Source organism: Clarias gariepinus, chromosome 18 (genome assembly GCF_024256425.1).
Source record: "Clarias gariepinus isolate MV-2021 ecotype Netherlands chromosome 18, CGAR_prim_01v2, whole genome shotgun sequence".
Taxonomy (NCBI): Eukaryota; Metazoa; Chordata; class Actinopteri; order Siluriformes; family Clariidae; genus Clarias; species Clarias gariepinus.
In genome coordinates this window covers 16,267,062-16,287,557 of record NC_071117.1, presented here as the reverse complement: position 1 = coordinate 16,287,557, position 20,496 = coordinate 16,267,062, and the positions used below count along the sequence as shown (strand labels likewise).

Sequence of the window (20,496 nt, the reverse complement as noted above, 5' to 3'; positions counted from 1 at the left end):
TGAGAGAGCCACGTGGCCTTAACAGAGTTGATTTATGTCGGTAGTGCCTGACAGATCCAGGAGAAACCTGTTCGCTTATTTGACAGTCAGAGGCCCAGACTATTTCATTGGAGCCTGATTGAAACATCAGATGGGTGTTGTTATTATTATCCCCCTCAGCAGCTCTGCCTGCACTGCACTGTCTCTGTCAATGCAAGACATTATATGTCAAATTAAAATCTGAATTGGAACCGAATTACATGGATTTGCCTTATTAGAGTGCTGTGGTACCCCAGGCTAATCCAATCACGGAGAGCCTGGTCAGATTTAAATGTGAAAAGCCAGGGGAAAAAAAAGGAATTAATTCTATTAACAAAAAGTGGGATTGAGAAAATGTTTTAATCCTTAAATGCTTATCAGTATTGTATATATAAATATATATGTAATATATTATAAAATAATTGTATTATATAAATATAATAAAAGTATATAAAGTATATAAATAAAACATTTCCATATGGAGAAAACTAGTGCTTATATTTATTAATATATTGCAGTACACGGTATGAATGGACCATGACCATATATATATATATATATATATATATATATATATATATATATAATATGCAATAAAAACAGATACCATTATATTTATACTTATAATTGTTCTGTTGAAACATTATTGAAACTTTATGCATGTTAAAAAATTATACAAACACTTTTACTTTATCTGTGGTCTCTAAATAATGCCTATAAAGCCTATTTTGTTCAAACTATTTTAACATATAAGCATATTGTTTATATATATATATATATATATATATATATATATATATATATATATATAGGAATATATAGTATATATTTAATCAGTATGAAATATTTATTTATATAAAATTACATACATTAAGATATACATTCGAATATATATTAATATATTTCTCAATATATGAAGGGCAGCACTTCCTTATTTATTTTTATTATATTGTATTATATTGTATGTGAAAATATATTTGATTATATTATCAGTTAGTATGTAGGTATATAATATTAACATTACGAAATCTTCTCAATTTACCAGTAGATTAAAACACTTAATCATTTAATACATTGACAGTTCATATATAAAAAAAGAAATATATTTTCTTTGTGTAGGGGCTCGGAGTAGCTCACCTAATTTCTGACTTCCACCTGTACAGTACACAACTGCATGCTCTCAGCTTATCCCATTTACAGTATATCTTTTAGGTCCTCTCACTCACCATGGTGTTCTGTACAGTCATGCTAAGCTGTGTATTCTGATTCACTACCCAGTTTATCATCTTCTGTTTTATAGATTCCTGATTCCACAAGTGGTACGTCAATCGACTGGCTCTCGCCAGTTTCTGCTTACTGATTTCTGCTTCCTGTGTTCATTTGGGTATGCTGACCCCTTTAGAAATGCTGTCACAGCTAGTCTTGCTGAAGTCCCTGCTCGCTATTCAAACTAAATGTAATGTATGTTATTCTTATTCATTATGTAACAATGAGCTTACCTTATTATACTATATATCTGACTCTTTTCTGTTAAGCTACATATGGCAGTCCTGAGTCTGACCCCTTTCTGTTCTTCAGACCCGCCTGATCCATCCTGATGTCCTACTTCACTGCTGCTGAGGATAGTGCCATATGGTCTGCCTACCTTACTTACTACATCACTGTCGTAACATCACCCACATTTACTTTATGTAGTTTAAATTACTGTCCCTTCTAACATAAATGTTTTCTCTTTATACTGTAGTATGTTTAGGAATCTGGACTTGCACTTGTCGAATAAAAATTAGACCATTTAAATCTACTAATCTGCTAATGCGAATCAAAGCTTGTCTCCCTTTAAATAATTCCCTGACATAAATACTAGAGTGAGCAATAAGAGAGAGAGCGAAAGAGAAAGAGAGAGACAGAGAGGGAGGGAGGGACTGAGGGAGGGAGAGTGTCTGTGTGTGGGAGAAAGAATGTGCGAAGTCGGTGACATCAGACGAAAACAAATCTCTGTTTAATATTTTTCAGCCATGTCCGGTGTCGAGTGTCCAAACCCCAACTGAATAATAGCCATTATTTCATATTACACCAGTTTGAATGCAATTGATCTTCCTCCCATCAAAGAGTTATCACAATTTAGCTGTCATATTAGTGGCAGATGCTACCAATCTCTATTCATCATCAATTCTCCACTCAGAGGAGAAATTCATTCTCTGGAAGCAGCACGTCTCACCCAGTCTAACCTCTAACAGATCTGCCACCAAACTGTGCTAAGATATCTGCAAAGAAATAAAACGAGGCAGCAGAAATCCATGCATTCACCTGCATATTTGGCACAAAGTATAATAATAAAAAAGTATTATAATAATTAATAATTAAGTAATAAATAAATAATATTGATAATAATAATTACATGCTTTTTTATTATTATTTTCATTATTCTTCATGATTTCTTCATGATCACACTATCCATACTGTATCACCCTAATTAATTATTATGAAATCTATTCATATAAAATCACATAAAATCACGTATGATGATGATGATTATTATTATTATTATTATTATTATTATTATATGTTATTATATGATTTGGTCCCTTGTGATTTTATATACATATATTTACACACTAATTTACCTATACATTTTTTTTATTAATGCTTACCCATCACTATGTGCTACCTTTCATCTTTTTTTTTTTTTTTTTTTACTAAATGCACGTAAGTGGTAAGTCTTGTTCACATCATGCGTCTGAGACCTGGTATCTCTAGCCTTACTAATAGGCTTCAAGTCAAAATCAACTTATACTAGTAAAAACGTGCACATATATATATATATATATAAAAAAGTGCTATTTGTAAATGGCTTGGAGTTTAAAATTTCACTATGGTTTTGCTGTTTCCCAAATGGTTGAATCGGGTTTGAAGCTATTTGACTGGCTTTTGCATGAAGGCTATTACCAGCAATTTTTCTGAAATAAATGGGAAGTGTCATAAAGTCAGGTCATTACTTAATAGACAAAATTGAGTCCTGGAGCAAGTCAAATTTAGAAGAACTGTTATTTCAAAAATTGCAAAAGAGGTCTGGGTCGGATGGCCGCTTCTGCTAACTGTTAATTCTTCTTAATGACTTTATTGCTGAGGGGGACAAAAAACCCTCCTCAGAAACGGACCCCTTAGCCTCTACACAGGCTTTTATTTTTTTTCTAAAAGAATTACAGAACAAGTTGGTAGTTAAAAAAGTAATTGTAGTGCTTTTTGTTGAAGCCTGCTGCAAGTCTTATTGACTTATCGACCATCACGTCTGCCTTTTCAGCTCTCTTTTGGCATTGGTAAAATGTGTCCTACATGTTTAAAAGCTTGTTTCAGAGGGGAGGAAACTGGAAGTGAGGCGTCCTCATTAGCTAAAAGAAATGGTTTTACAACACTTCAGGCTTGGATCTGTGAGCCCTTGGGTGTTCTGTGGCAAATTAGCAAGCTGAAAGGTTAGCAGACTCCCTGTAGAAGAGCTAAAAAGCAGGAGGGTTTGAATTTGTTACCCCTATGTTGTTGCCTACAGTATGCAGGAAGTAACATATCCTCTCAATTATCTGCCTTTATCCAGGGTATGACTACAATATCTTCCAAAGTGGTGAAAGTGAAGAAAAAGTGAGTTTTACAGAAGGAGAAACAATAATGAGCAGCACTGCTACAAGATATTTTGATTAGACATGATGATGTTAACAGTGACAGAAAAGAAATGTGAGGCTTTTACATTTGACTTGCTTGTAAATTTTTTCAATAATCCTGTAATATACAGTATACAGAATCCACAATTAGCATTTATCCATGGTCCAACACATGGGTTCTCAGCCAATAAATAAAAAAGATTTCTATTCCAGAACAATTAATGATAAGTAAACTACTTTTATTAAACTTGTCTATAACTTACAAGCAACGTACATTAGCGTTTACTGCAGTTTGAGACAAAAAACTTTTAAACCTAGTGGGAAAAAAATACCACTTAAAGCAACTTTAACAAATGATCAAAAATCAGAAAGATAAAAAAATTTGTGCAAAGTTGGTGCAAATAAAATGCCACTGTTTGCCTGCAAATTGTTGCTTGTGAACCTAAACAGCTCCAACTTTCAACATTAAAAAGTTTACAGGTGGTTCAGAAAAAAGCTTAAACAATTGCATTTACACTAAAATTCACTAAACTAAATAAGCAAAGTGTTGTTGTTGTTGTTGTTGTTTTTGTTGTTGTTGTGACCGAATAAAACACTTAACTAAACTGACCTTTGTTAACTAAACTGACCTTTGTTGTTTTTTTTCCTCCCTGCCTCATGGTGGCAGTATAATATCTTTGGGTGATGTCACTTGCCAATTAAAGGTATTCTGGGCGGCAAGTATAAAAGACGTGTCTAATCCACTAAAAGGGGGCTTCCTCTGGTGGAACTTGAAAAGAAAAAATGAATGGCCTAAGGGGACATTTACTTCTCACGTCTAAAAACATGTGGAAACTGCAAGCTGTTCTGCTTTCTCCTTTTTTTGCCAGCTTGTGATTCCTTGGTGTCTGCTGTGGTGCTTTCCATTCTTCAAGCATGAAAAAAACACCAAGAATTTCACCAGATGATCCATTATGGCAAAAAGAGTGAAGCTGATTGGTGGGCTCTTGTCACATGACCGGCAATGCACATGCAGCATTTTGTCTACAGCAAAAGATGCGACTCATATACACAATCTAAATACACAGCATTCTAGTCTGAGAAATGGCACTGCCTGAATTCAAAAAGAAGTCTAAATCTTGACACAAAATTGTGTGGTCACTAGATGGATAACTGACCTTTTTTTTCATATTTGCACTGTGACATCCTCACTGCATTGGGGACATAATGTACACTGACAGAAGACAGTGAAGTCTCGTTTTTCCATGTGCAATTCTGTTAGCCGTTAGGTAACTCGCTAATTTTGACTGGACATCTGTTAGCCAACCCTTGAACTCCGTGACGTTAAATACCAAATGCTTGCTGGCTGACGATGTTGCCATGAGAACTATGTCAAATAGGGAAACTTTTAAATTTAGCTTTAATCTCGGGCCAGAATAAACGAAACGATCTCTAAATAGACCACAAAACTAGCAAGTCATTGATAAACATCACAATTTTTTTTTTAAAAGGAAACATACACTTTGTATGGCGTGCCATCTGGATCCAGACAGGAGTCCATACATTGAGAAATATATCTTTGCATGTGTTTGCCAGCTTTCAGCAAAAAATTCCAAAACATGCAGATGACCAAAAGTAGTCCAAAACATTCGGCCATATGATGTGTGAGACATCTTTTTTAGCCTTTTCAAAGTCACTGTAATGCACAGTCCTTTGTGATGTACTGTACAGACATTATCCACTCAAACATCACCGCTTGCCTTTCTTAGCTGCTGCGAGACCAAAAGGAATGTAGACTCCAGACTGCACTAGGCATAAATGCTTGTTGAACATCACATTCCTGAGTCACACTTTGCTGTTATAATACGTTCCAGTCTTGCGGGGAACACTCTTTACTAGATTTCGGAGTGTGGCTGTGGGGATTTGCTCATTCAGCCACATAAGAATTACTGAGGCCAGATACTGATGTTGCAACAAGGATGCCTGGGGCACAGCATTGCATATCATCCCAAAAGTGTTCCGTGGCTTCTGTCTTTGTGGCCATCCTTGAGCCACATATAGGTGGGATGGTCATTTGTCACCAAATGTTTGGTCATATAGAAAAAAGTTTCTGTGGGGCCTCCGAGTGGCGCAGTGGTAAAGTGCTCGCCCCATCATCCGGAGATCGCTGGTTCGATCCCCGGGTGATGCTGTTACCTCTCACAGCCGGAGGCCTAGAGAGAGCTGATTGGCCGAGCTCTCTCAGAGGGAAGGGGTGAGAGGCATTTAGCGCTCCCACATTAATCAGCCAATCAGGGGCGTCTGTGAGCTCGCGCACGTGGAAGGATCGGCTAGCGCCTTCCTCCGAGTGTGTTACTCCGCCCCTAACGGTGCGTGAGCAAGCAGTTCCAAAAGATGCGGTTCGGAGGAAACACGTGTTCGGAGGCCATCCTAGCTGAATTCTAGATTATGCATCTGAACACACAAAATGAATAATAACTGGTTTCATTTACATATCATTAGTTTAAATGTTTAAATGTATTTCTATTTCTATGGTGTTCTGTTTAGAATGGCCGTAGAAAATGAAACAGCAAGATTATAAGAGTAAAATTCTCTCTCTCTCTCTGTCTCAGTCTCTCTCTGTCTCTATCTCTCTCTCACATACACACACAGTGCTGACAGTGTATCTACAATGTACAGAACGATTTCTCTTGTAAGTCGTATTGTAAAGATTGGAAAAGGAGAAAGGGGGGATTATGGAGTGTTTACTGTCTGTTCTGGGCGATGACACAAAGGCACACTGCAGATGGTGAGCTTGTTTCCCACGCAAGAGCTGAGAAAGTGAAGAAGAATTTGTAAAAATCTGTCTTTTTTAATAGATAAAGGTGATCTGGAAATTTGATTGAGGACTGACAACTCAATTTTATATGTCCTTTTTATAGTGTATACGTTTCCACCTGTCTCTACCTGGGGCGAGACTGGGCTTTGAGGGAACCCCAGAAAACGCGGTGCACAAATCAGGGCTCTCTCAGTCCTAAGCCTGAATTAAATGAGGAGGGTTGCATCAGGAAGGGCATTCAGTTTAAAATGTGTGCCAAATCAAATAAGCAGATCAGATTACCCTTTGTGGCAACCGAACAACAGGATCAGACAGAGTAGGAACAGAATTCATTTGGCAGTAATTATTTCCCACTGCTCTAAATAAAACAGACATTGTGCCTATTTTATTCAAAAACAAGTCCTTTTGTATAAAAAAAGTTGATTCAAGATCAGTTAAAAAAAAAAGGAATTGCAAATTTTGTGATAATTAAATAAGATAAAATGTAATGGTGTAATTTAGCAAATAATGATAAATATTTGAAGCAGTTTTAAAACAAATGAACACTGGCTTAAGTCTGTTTTTATTGTTACTACAACAAGATAGAAATTAATATTTTCTTGTTGTTGACTGGCTGCTATACATTACGGTTCCTCTATAGATGATCACTGATAATGTGTACCTGGGACAATCAGTTGCATAACCATTATTTTTTTAACCTTGCAAAAAAATCCATTTTAATCTGATCAACTACCTGCTTGCTTCCGGGCTGTGCAAACTCTACCAGCCGGTAAAATATGTTCTTTTTTACTATGTAAATACATTTTAATGTTTGTTTTCCAGCTGGTAGAGTGTTGTGTTACTTTCATTAAATAAAAAAAAAATTCACCTTGGTATTCTTAGCTGTAATTCAGAAACAGTTTACCAGATGGTCTGCCACGTTCTATGGTTATTGATAAAAACCTTTAGCTATTTGTAGCTTTTTACATTAAAATATTTAACTAGATGTTTGCATAGGGACAGGGATGAATTAGATTAAATGACAGAAAAACAAACAAACTTGTTGACAGTTAAAAATCCTATTTTTTTTCTTTATCCATTTATTATTAAGCAGAAGCTGAAGACTGTTTAATTATACAAGCCCCTGTGAATAGTTACTGTTCAGAAATAACATATTAAAATAAGCACATTAATATTAACCTCTTTTTATGTTTTAAACATTCATTTCTTGTTTTCATCTTTTTATGCTGCAAAAGGATGAGGCAATAAATGAAGTAGAAATTTGTTCCATGAACTCAGTTTATTATTATTATTTTTTCTTTTCCCTTCAGGTCATTCATGAAAGCTCCAATAAAGGTTCTGTAATACTGTCGAAACAGTAACACTGAAAAAAAGCAGTCTCTGAGCAGTCATGGTGAGGTGTAAGACATTTAACATTCATTAGCATTACCTATTAGGACTTTATAATGCCAGGACAATCTGTTGCAGCAAGACTTTTTACAAGTAACTGATCATGCCTATGTCTGATTCATTATCCAACTGTCATGGCCTTTACTGTGGCATAAGACAATGCTGTGCAGGGAAATGTAATCTTCAGTCATTTCCACATGGTGAAACAGTATGTGTGTGTTTGCATGCATTTTTTTGTGCATTTATATGTATACACTCTTTATAAATGTTGCAAATTATACATTGATGGTTCCAATTAATGTAAATCAAAATAAGTTGCATGTAATAGTAATAGTAATTGCACTTGGATAGACTGTTTTTGTCTATTTGATAGGGCAACTACTGTATACAAGTACTTTACATTAGCCTTACAAAAACAACCCAGCAATCACTGCAGTGTTTACACAGTTTAAAACTGCTAGGTTTTGCTTCAGCAAAGATAATGACTATCAACCATCACCCTCCTCAACAAAACCAGTTAAAGCACTGACACCATATTACCTGTAATAGATCTTTTAACAGTTTTATATTTATACTACTATATGGCTAAAAGTATTCCATAATATGACATGCGTATGAGCTTGAGTAACATCCGATTCATAATCCATAGGGTTTAATACAGTATGATGATGGCTCACCTTTTGCACCTACAGTATAACAGCTTTAACTCTTTTAGAAAGTTTCTTCACAAGGTTTAGGAGTGTGTTTATGGGAATTTTTAGACCTTTCTTCCAGGACCGCGTTTGTGAGGTCAGACACTGATGATGAACAAGAAGGCCTGCCTCACAGTCTTCACTCTAATTTATATCAAAGGTGATCTATTGGCTTGAGGTCAGGATTCTGTGCAGGCCACAAGTCAAGTTCTTCCACACCAAACTCGTTCATCTATGTCTTTATGGACGTTGCTTTGTGCACTGGTGCACAGTCATGTTGGAACAGCAAGGGGCCTTAACCAAACTGTTTCTACAAAGTTGGGAGCATAAACTGATTCAGATTGCCAGACAGAGAAGCGTTATTTATCATTCCAGAGACCACGTCTCCAATGCTCTAAAGTCCAGTGGCGGCATGCTTTACACCACTACATCTGATGTTTGGCATTGCACATGGTGATGTAAGGCTTGGACGCAGCTGCTCGGCCATGGAAACCCATTCCATGATGCTCTCTATGCACTGATCTTAAGCTAATCTGAAGGCCACAGGAAGTTTGGAGATCTGTAGCTATTAACTTTTCAGAAATTTGATTACCTCTGTGCACTATACGTACCAGCATCCACTGATCCCGCTCTGTGATTTTACGTGGCCTAGCACTTTGTGGCTATGTTGCTGTCATTCCCAATCGCTTCTACTTTGTACATATTTTTACCGAAAATAAAGTTCTTTCTATTTATCATGCACAAGGCTGCACCCTCAGGCACTGGGAGCACCGATCTTCATAAGTCAGTGTGGCAAAAGACATCGTCCTGTGTTCATCTAGAGTTGTGCAACTGGTGCTATTCTGACCATGTGCGTTACCACGTCTGTAACTTCATTATGGATACAAGTTATGGCAAAGAGCAAACGTTTACAGATCTTTATTAAGTAAGTAATAAGTAATATAGTATTTTCTTGTAAACAGAGCTGATCTCAAAACTTTTTGATACCACCTCGTATTTATTTGAAATGAAGAATGCCAGCTGACTTTGGCTGCATCGTTACAAACTGCATCATTATTCAACACAATACAAAGTCTAGTCAAACCAGCTGATTTAACATGTTGCACAGTCAAATTTGCTCAGTTGACCACCTAAAGGATGTTTGAATTATGTTCATATATACTGGGTGGTCTTTGAATTATAACGATTTGGTGTTTGTGTTTAGCTGTTGGCGAGATGCACATCAAAAAGAAAAAACAGGTTGTTTGTTTGTTTGTTTTCCCTTTGAAAATGGGTAGAAAAAACTATAAATAAAAAAAAAACTCTAGAAAATGGGTGGCAGGTTTAATTAAAAATGTGTCTTTGGGAAAGAGACAATGGCTTCTAATGGGCTGAAAGCTTCACTGATGTCATGGTGGATAGCAACAGTTGCTAAGCAGTGACTAAGTCATTAAGGTGGGGTTTGTGACTAGACATCTGTGTGGATGTGAACGTATGGCTTTGCTCAATCCTGGGTCTGTATGTGAATGTGTATTTGTGTGTGTTACCTTCTGAGTGAGGTCACTGGCTTCGTTGATGTAGCGATCTCGCTCTTTTTCCAGCTGAAAAATGATCTTGCGCTGCTTCTGTGCCTCGTCTCGATAGTTGAGAATTTCCTGATCCAGCGTCTTCTTCGTCTGCTCATGCAGCTTGACCAAGTTTAACTGCTTCTCAGTGGCGTTGGCTGCCTTAATCATATTCTAAGCACACACAAACCATGCCTATATGTAAAATGCTGCCTTGCTCAAACAAAAGAAGCATTTTTTTTTGTGATTTTCATTTTAAAGATCAGCAAGAAGTGGTCAATTGGTTAGAGTGAAGGACATATTTTCATCTAAAATGCATTAGAGAAAAGTAGATGAAGAGCAGGAGACTCATGTACAGCCAATTTCAGAAGCTAAGTCTGCATGACAATGTGTGTATTTTGCACGTGTGTGTGTGTGTGTGTGTGTGTGTGTGTGTGTGTGGAAGAAGGCAGCGTTTTTTCAATGCAATTAAATATGAATGGCCACTCATCTCCATATCCACAATAATACCGCAATATTCTGGAGATCAGCGGCGCAGGAAGCTACTCGATTGTGAATTGCACTTCATTTTTATAACTATGTTAATAGAGCAAATCACAGCTCAAAGGTGGTAGAGTATCGAGAATTTGCAATGTGATAACTTGATATTATTGTTTCTGAGCATGCTATACTTTCTTTTAACATATAGCTGCATTTTTTTATTTGTTTATAAAATTCTTTTCAATTTAGGATTAAAAACCCTTTAGAAATACCAGTTTCATGTGCACCTGAAACAAAATTAAAAATGTAACGTATATTATGTACATTAATATAAGATGATACAGCATTTAACCAATTATTTTTGTCAAATTTAAATTCAAATTTTATTCGTCACATACACAGTCATACACAGAACGAAATGTAGTGAAATGCTGAGGGACTTGTTGTCCCTCAACAAGTCATTATTATGTCTTTTTTTTATGTACATAAATATATTTTTGGTACTTAGTCAATTAGTCCCATGCAAAAGTTTCATGACTAAACTATAACAAATTAAGTAAGACTATGACTATATATATATTATTTTAACGCACCCGTGTGTCCTTCCAAGTCCTTCCATGCGCCATCTGACGGATATTTAGTGAAACACAACACATTTATTTAAATTCCTGAATGTTGCTTACGGCAAGTCGTGGCACGCGGCAAATTGCGGCATCTCGCGGGAAAACACACGCAGTCTTAAAGGCCACATCTGTACCAGTAAGAGACTAGCACTAAGACCCAGCAGAGAAGATGATTACCCACAATTCTGCAGCGCAAGAGCGAGAAATACCATTGGCTCAGTTGTGATCACATGACGCTCGGCGTCAAAACTAGAAGCGCTTGCGTGATACATGAACCTCGGTGCTCGTAAACCAAGACTTGCTCGTTTTTCAAGTAAAAATTTATTAAAAATCTTTGCTCGTCTTGCAGAACACTCGCAAATCGCGTTACTCGCAATCCGAGGTTATCACTGTAGTTGGTTTTCTAGCACAATCTCTCAGAAAAAAAACAATGCCCACACACATTCACAATCATTCAAACCTAGGAGTAATTCAGCGTTTAATGTAGCTGATCCACCCACTGCCATGATTTTTTTAGCTTGTTTTTAGGTGTGAAATATGAAGGGAAAGGACGTACTTGGAGATCCTATGAAACTTCACATAGCTGTGAGGCCTGCAATGATACCCTTGGTTCCACCACATATAAATAAATGACTTAAATATTTAATTTTCAATTGCCACTTTATAAAAAATTCATATGGTAAATCTAATCATATGCACCTACCTTACTCAGCATGTCTTTCTCCCGGATCAATTCGTCTATTTTCTTCTTGTCACTTTCTGTCTTTTTCTGTGCCATCTCCATTTCTGCAAATAAAAAGGCCGGGGTTTATGTTCCAAGAAGTATTCAGCATTCAGAATTAATATAAGTGTTAATAAGAAAATTTTAAGTGAATGCCCAGGATTTACAGTACAGTATATAACTTTATGTTCATCTCCATAGTGACCTACAGAGAAAGAATAAATTCCACTGATATCATCACTTTCATGTTCTAACAAAGCATTAAAAGATACGTAAGTCAAATTATTCAAGCCGGCATTTTAATATAAATATGTGCTTTAGGGAATGTTTTTAGTGACTCACTGAAATTATTTAAATCTGTCCAACATAAACATTGTCTTGAGTAGAGCTCTCCGGGTGTGATTTTGTTATCATTTTTATTTATAAGGTACCCAAGGACACGGTACAATTATATAAGTATGTGTCCAGGCCAACCCTTTCAGCACTTGCCTTTAATACTGAAAATGTGTGAAAATGTAAACCAAAATAGCTGATATACAGCACCATGATATCATGAATCATCAAAGCAAAGCAAGAACTCATTAAAGCTTTTTAAGAATATGTTTTACATAAGTGTTTATCGATTGCCTCAACAATTGCCCATAGGCTTCTGTTAACAGGTTTTCTGTTCTTTCTTTGTACAAGGAAATCATAAATCTTGTCTGTGGTTATCCTACAGTACTTATGTATAAGGGGGAGTCAAAAATTATCCACACTCTATCTTTTTAATTTATTTAAATTAACTTTTAAAAAAGACAAATACATATATTGTTGACATGATCTTCTTACTTTTCAATACCTTTGCCAATCTGTTACGAAGTTTCGTATTTCCTCATTAAAACTGTTTAAGGCTCGGGTCAGGGGATAAGGCATTGGACTATGATTCAGAAGGTTCCAGATTCAAACCTCACTTCCAAAGTTCAAAGTTGCCACTTTTGGGCCCTTAAGCAAGGCTCTTAACCCTCTACTGTTCAAATGTATAATCTGATTAAAAATGTAAGTCACTCTGAATAAGGGTGTCTGCCAAATGCCGTAAATGTAAGCTGCAAGCCACAAATGCACTGCTGTCATCAGATGAGAATCCTTGTCCTCCTAGGGCAATTGAGGTGATTGAGGATGTTTCGGTTCCATACTCTACAGTTTACTTCCAGGCTTGTAGTGATGAGTCCATGTCTCGTGTCCAGTAATGATAGTCTTTAAGAAACTGTCACTTGTCTTGGAGTATCGGTCAAATTTTATAATAAAAAGCAGTAATGTGAAGCGCCACAATGAGATAAAGTACGGGTTTGTTTGAGCGAACATTTCCGCAGCAGTACAAGGTAAGGCCGTGTAAACTGAGAGCACAGTAGAACTTGGGAACACAGGGAACTTGGAGCACTAGACAAGGAGAGTATCCATCGCAGATCACACACACTCACTCACACACTATGGGCAATTTGGAAAAACCAAGTAACCTAATCTGTATGTTTCTTGACTGTGGGACGACCCGAAGGCAGAACTCGAACTCTCGACTCTGAAGGTATGACGCCACGGTGCCACCATTAAAACACATTACTTCCTTTAGTAGTTAAAGATGAGTAAATAGACAGGAACCTGGTTAATCTTCATCTTTTTTTTTTTTGCGTAATATACATATAGAGATACAGGATAGAGATATTCAGGACATTTTAGAAAATGATGCATTAACGTGGCGATTCGATTTATCTATCTCTTTGTAATGTAATTTGTATTTTTTTGCTTATGCTCTTGTACAACAACTTTAACATTGTTCGAGTGACAAACCAGGACCATAAAAAATAACAAATGCTCGCAAACTTGATTTGCATTTAAATACACTAAACAGCATGACTGTAATAATATCACACACATGGTACTACTAAAATAGTTTTGTGCTGTATACTACTGTACTTTGCAAGTATCTCAGTTCAAGAGCTCCATTATTTTATATTCGGAATATACAACAGCCTGTTTTTGGCTTTATGATCTTTTTTAGTTTACAGTACATGTTGTAGCACAGGAACATTTCTGCACCAAGCCCACTTTCAGCGATCAGGGCTCATAACTGTCCATGTAAAGAAACGATGCGAAAATAATATACAATAGATTAAAATGGTTCATAAACTACAGTACAGTATATGTCAACTGGTGCAACCGATCATTTTTCAGTAGGTGTCAACTTGATCATAGGGCAGTTTATGTTCCGACTGGGCTACAATTGGACTTGTATTTCTTCCATAGCATTCAGCATAAAATATAACAAATATTAATAGTAAAACAATGCATTATTTAAGGCAGTGTCCTAGATTTGCTGTAGGTTTTTATGAAAATCTTGGGAATGAAAAGAAATACAAAGTTACTTTAGGAGCCAGAACAACTATGAGTAGTGATTGTTTAAGCAGTTTTAATGTTTATAATATTACCACGGTACAGAAGACACCTTTAGGCAGGCATCACTACACGGTGGTCTGGACCGAGTGACCGTTCCAATCGGACCCTAATGCTTTTCTGATATTTGAGAGCAATTAATATACCAATAATCAAGCTTTTTTTTTTTTAGCGCTCAAAGTGCGCTATAAAAGGCTATACAGTATGTGTCACTTAACAGCCAATCAATGCATTAGTTTACCTATAAATGCACCTGTATGGCAGCAAACATGTATTGTAACCATATAATCATTATATGGTGTATAAATACTGTAGCGCTATCTCTTTTACCTATTATTGACGCTTTCAATGCAGTTTATTCCAGTTTTACAATGCCACATGTCTTATCTTAGACTGGTGGTGGGGAGCCATTGGAAGCTCATTGGGAGGGGGTTAGGCCGCTGGGTTACTGATGAGAAGGTCAGTGGTCCTAACCACTTAAAACCAAGTTGGGCACTTGAGCAAGGCCATTAACCCCATCTGCTTCATCTGTATGATGACTGACCTGCACTCTGTCCCCAGCTTTCTACCTCGGACTTGTAAAGTAAGAATTTCACAGCTCTTTAATGTATATGTGACAGATCAAGGCATCTTCCAATCACTATAGAGAAATCACTTGCAGGCCCTCAGAAAAGAGAGAGAGAAAGAGAGAGAGTAAGCATGCAAGAGACAGTTCTGGATCCTGAAGACCTAAGCCTGGAACGTTCCCCCCACACGCACACAAGAAGCCAAAAACTAAAAGAAAAAAGGAGAAGAAGAAACTTTTAAACCCTGCAGGCATTTGTTTGGACAAAATGTCGCATACCACAAGGTGAAAAATACTGTTTTTTTTTTTCCCAAAAGAGACCTACAGCAGTAATTGTTGTGAGAGGCATGTCAGTGTGAGATCGCCTGAGGGACAGTGAAGACCGCACACAGGCTGAAAAAATACAGTACCTGCATGCAATAACAAGATTAATCGCTCAACTCCTACCTTACATCATCATCCTAAATGAGGCTGTGTGCATAAGTGTGTGTGTGTGTGTTTGTGTGTGCTTGTATGCTTATGTTTGTGTGAGAGAGAGAGAGACAGTACTACCGTCATAAGGTTGGGGTGATAATGATATTGAGAAACACAAAAAGAAAGCGCCATTATGGCTGTTTCATTGCTCTCATTATCTATATTATTACTGTTATCCCACTATCGATTTCCTTGGCACTGTAGTCATGGTAATAAAGCGATCACTGAGCTGAGAAAGGACTGAGAGAAAGAAAAAGATAGGGAGAGTCTGACTAAAGGTAATACAGAGAGTGTGAAAGAGAGAACAAGTGAGATGCTGAGAGGGCTGGAGAGAGAGAGAGAGTCTATCTTCATGATTATAACAAAATGCAGAATGAAGGCGTAAGATGGTGGTGTTGCATATTCATGGCATTTTTATTACCATCAGTGAAGGCAGAAACCTGTTGAACAACACTGTAATTGAAAGCAATAAGTATCCTATCAGACCAGATCTTCTCTTCCAGCTCATCGCAGTGACATTTTCATAATGACATACAATTATATTTCACTTACAGATCTCACCTTGATGTTCGAATAACCTGTCCGCCTGACAAGTACACGTTTAGGTGTTTTGTGTTTTCTGATGTACAGTACTTTTGTGGCTGCTCTAACACATGACCTTAAGTTAATTGCTCTAAATTTCTATGGTATTTTGTAGATTCGGTCATTCTTTATACTGTTACAGTAGATTAATTCACAGATTCAGAACTCAGAGAACTTCAGAATCATTGCTATTAGATGATAAAATAGGTACTTCCATTCCATTTAGTCAATTATTATATAAAGTCGTATTGGTGGGAAATGACATAAATAACGAAGATGTTAAAACGAGATTGTAGGAAATACAACAGACCTTTTCAGGACTACAAAGTAACATATTATTTAGACATTACAAGATCTTGAGGGTTTATATAGTTGTCTTTCGGCTGTTCCATTCCAGAGGTCACCACAGCAAATCATCTGCCTCCATCTAACCCTATCCTACGCATCCTCTTCTCTCCCAACAACTAACTTCATGTCCTCTCTCAGGTCTTTCTCTAGACCTCCTGCCTGGCTGTTCCAACCTCAGTATTCTTCTACCAAGTACTTAAAGTCCTGCACCTTCTTTACCTCTGCTCCATGTAGTTCTGTTCCACTAGGGTCCTTATCATTCACACACATATATTCAGTCTTGCTGCAGGTAACCTTCATTCCTCTGCTTTCCAGAGCATATCTACACCTCTCTAGATTTCCCTCTACCTGTTTCCTGCTTTTGCTACGAAGCACAATGTCATCTGCAAACATCATAGTTCATGGAGACTCCTGTCTAACCTCATCTGTTATCCTGTCCATCACCATAGCAAACAAGAAGGGACTCAGAACCGATCCTTGATGCAGACCCACCTTCACTTTGAACTCTTCTGTCATACCTACGGCGCATCTCACCATTGTCCTATAGCTCTCATGCATGTCTTGCACCTCTCTCACATACAGTACTTCTCTGCCACTCCAGACTTCCTTATACAATACCACAGCTCCTCTCTCTGCACCCTGTCTTACGCTATCTCTAAGTCTAAAAAGATAAAATGCAACTCCCTATTACCTTTTTTGTACTTCTCCATCAGCATCCTCAAAGCAAATACTGCATCTGATGTACTCTTTCTAAGCATGAAACCATAAGGCTGCTCACAAATGCTCGCCTCCGCCCTTAACCTAGCTTCCACTCTTTGCCAAAGCTTCATTGTATTTCTCATCAGCTTTATTCCTCTGAAGTTACCACAGCTTTGCACATCTCCCTAGTTCTAAAAGATCAGCACTAATACACTTCTCTTCCATTCCGCTAGGACCTTCTCATTCTCCAAGATCTTACTGTCCAACCTACAGTAGCATACAACTACTCATATGCTCTTTGTTTGGCCTTTGCCACCTCTACCTTCACCTTATGCTGCATCTCCCTGTACTCCTGTCTACTCTCTTCAGTCCTCTCAGTGTCCCACTTCTTTTTAGAATTTTTTTTTTTCTCTGTATGCACTCGTGGACTTCCTTGTTCCACCACCAAGTCTACTCGTCCACTTTTCTCTTACCTGATGATACAGCAAGTACCCTCCTACCGGTCTTCCTGATCACCTTAGCTGTAGTTGTCCAGTCAACTCAAAGCACTGCTTGACCACCCAGAGCCTGTCTCAACTCCCCCCTGAAACCTACACAACATTTCTCCTTTTTCAACTTTGACCACTTTGTCCTCTGCTCTGCCTTTGTCCTCCTTACCTTCCTTACCACCAAGGTTATTTTATACACCACCATTCTGTGTTGTCTGGCTACACTCTTCCCTAACAATACTTTGCAGTCACTGATATCTTTCAGATTACAATGTCGACACAAGATGTTGTCCACCTGAGTGCATTTGACTTTGCTTTTCTCTGTCACCCTATGTTCCTGCCTCTTCTGAAAGAAGGTATTTACTACTGCCATTTCCATCCTCTTTGCAAAGTCCACCACCATCTGTCCTTCTCTGTTACTGTCCTGAAGACCAAACCAGCCCATCACATTCTAATCACCTCTGTTCCCTTCCCCAACATGTCCATTAAAATCCATTACCAATCACCACTCTCTCACCTCAGGGGATGCTCTGCATTACTTCATCTAAATCACACCAGAATCTCTCCTTCTTTTCTAATTCCCATCCTACCTGATTGGCACAACCACTAACAACATTTCACATCAGACTTTCAATTCCCAGCTTCAGATTCATCACCCTATCTGATACTCTTTTCACCTCCAGAACATTTCTTACAAAATTCTCTTTCAGGATAACTGCTACTCTATTTCTTTTTTAACCCTGTTTCTTAGCTTTTAGCCTTTCTTCCTTTCCATCTAGTCTCCTGGACACGCAAAAGAGTTGTCAACCAAATCTTTTGCCTTCCCTATTATAGTTCCAACCTTCAAAGTCCCTACGTCACCTAAACTCTTGCCGTTTCTCTTCTCTCTGCCTACGAACACGCCTTACTCGTCTCCTTCTTCGACCAACAGTTGCCCAATTCCCATGGGCACCTTACAGGTCAACAGCACTGATGGTGGTCATTGTAAACCCAGGCCACAACTGATCCAGTATAGAAGTCATGTTAATGATTCACATGATTGATTTGGCAAATGTTTTACGTCGGATACACAACCTGCCACAACCCTCTGCATTTATTTAGACTTGAAACTGGCACAAGAAGACACTGGATTGTGCCCCGCTGTGGTTGCATTGAGCGTTGGTAAAGTAAATCCAATTTTACATCACCAACTATTTAGAGTTATCGACTTGGATCCAAAGATAACATTAATATTTGTAATATCAAAAAAATCAATGCACATTTTGTTTTATTCATTGGTACAGCTTCAACACATCCCACATCGCTCTGAAATTAGAACTTGATCCAGCACATTTTTTTAACAATCAACAAGAAGTATACTGGGAAAAGGAATTTGTCTTATCTTAGACATGATGCTACAGTGCTAAGCAAAAGTCTTAAGCCACCCTTCAATTCTTGAATTAAAGTTTATTTATAGTAATGACGTAGAATAAATTAAAGATACAGTATTAGAACGAATGTTTTACTGTGACAGACTGCAGAGTCCCTACAGATAGAAAAAAAAAATTGGTTGTTTATGTAACACCCTCAGCAGCGACCTCATTTCCCCTCTCGTCTGTTCCAACCACTCGGCATTCTGCATCACCGGTATACAGTACTAATCACCTGCCTGTTCATCTGTCATCATCTGCACCTGTTTCTCTCAGGCTCATGCCTTGAGTTAGATGTTTTTTTATGCTTGATTAATTCATAGGTCACTTTGTGGTTTAACAAACAACAAATTCATGTGAAACTGTTCAGGTACAGGAACTGGACTAAAAATGAGAGCCTTGAAAAGTCTTTCAGGAAGCTAATTTTAGCCAAAAAGAAACAAAAACAGTCTAAGAAAACTAAAAGAATAGAAAGGTTTGATATGTAAACCATGCTCTCTCGCACCATCTCTCTCTCCCTCTCCTATTCTCTCTTTCCTGTTATGCAAAATATCCATTACTTGTTCCGTCTGCTCTGCCAACAACTCCACCCAGTCCTCCCCTCCCTAACCAATCACATTGCTGGTCTAACTGCCACAGCCTGTCGCATCAATCACTTATGGCAACTCTGATTAAAATGACAACATGCATCACGATGGAAAGCCCTGATTACGATGAGAAGCTGGCTGAAGCTTCATCCATCATTTGGTACAAATGCCTGCAGTTCATGGAAGCAAATCAAAACCAAGGCTGAAATTAACATCACTATCCACAAAAAAAGAACAAAATTAAAAAGGAAAAAGACCAAACTTTTAATATATGATGTCAGCCGTCCATTATTGGAGAGACTTGGACAATTAAATCGTCTTAAGCGACATAGATTATTAGAATGTCCCCATCTGGGATAGGCTTGAGTGTTTGATCTTCTTTTGGAAGGACTTTTGGCTTGAAGCAGACTTACTGTAGTTACACACATGCATTGCACATTTTTTGTGTATGTGTTTTTCCTGCTTTAATGCATTGACTCATCTTGTTACGAATTTTGGAGTTGAGTCAGGTGTGGTAAAAAAAAAAGAGCAGAAATCACAAAAATAGACTGGAGAACAAAGCCACAAAACAAAATCAGTGCCATTATTTAGTAATTTGCTGCACTGTTGGAGATGAAACTTTGGAAAAAATAGTACAGCTTCAGCTGGGTTTTTGTTTATTAGCCATCCTAAACAGCAAAACAGGGAAAGTCAAAATAAAAATAAATGAATAAAAAAAATCATTCATCAGACAGTGTGGCGCCAGCCATGTACCAATTAAAGCGAAGGAGCTTTCATACCCTGGTTGCTCTTTATTCTTTATATAATGTTGTCCAGAAATGTTGGAAAAAATCCTATGAAAGTTATTATATGGTAATAATAATTTAATATTTCCAACTAATGTATTTTTAACCAAATGTTATGCTGGTTAGAAATACTGTACACTGGTTCTAGTTATATAGTCTACTTTACATTTGACCAATTATGAAACTGCACTTCTTCTGTCGCAACCCATTATGAGCAT

General features: G+C 37.5%; 1 protein-coding gene across 1 annotated transcript in view; it reads right to left on the bottom strand.

Moving 5' to 3' along the window:
* cfap58 (cilia and flagella associated protein 58) overlaps positions 1-20,496 on the bottom strand; it is a 132,336-nt gene that overhangs the window by 93,887 nt on the left and 17,953 nt on the right. The window contains 2 exon segments of the mRNA XM_053477311.1: positions 10,076-10,267; positions 11,900-11,982. Of these exon segments, the coding sequence (XP_053333286.1) occupies positions 10,076-10,267; positions 11,900-11,982 (275 nt within the window).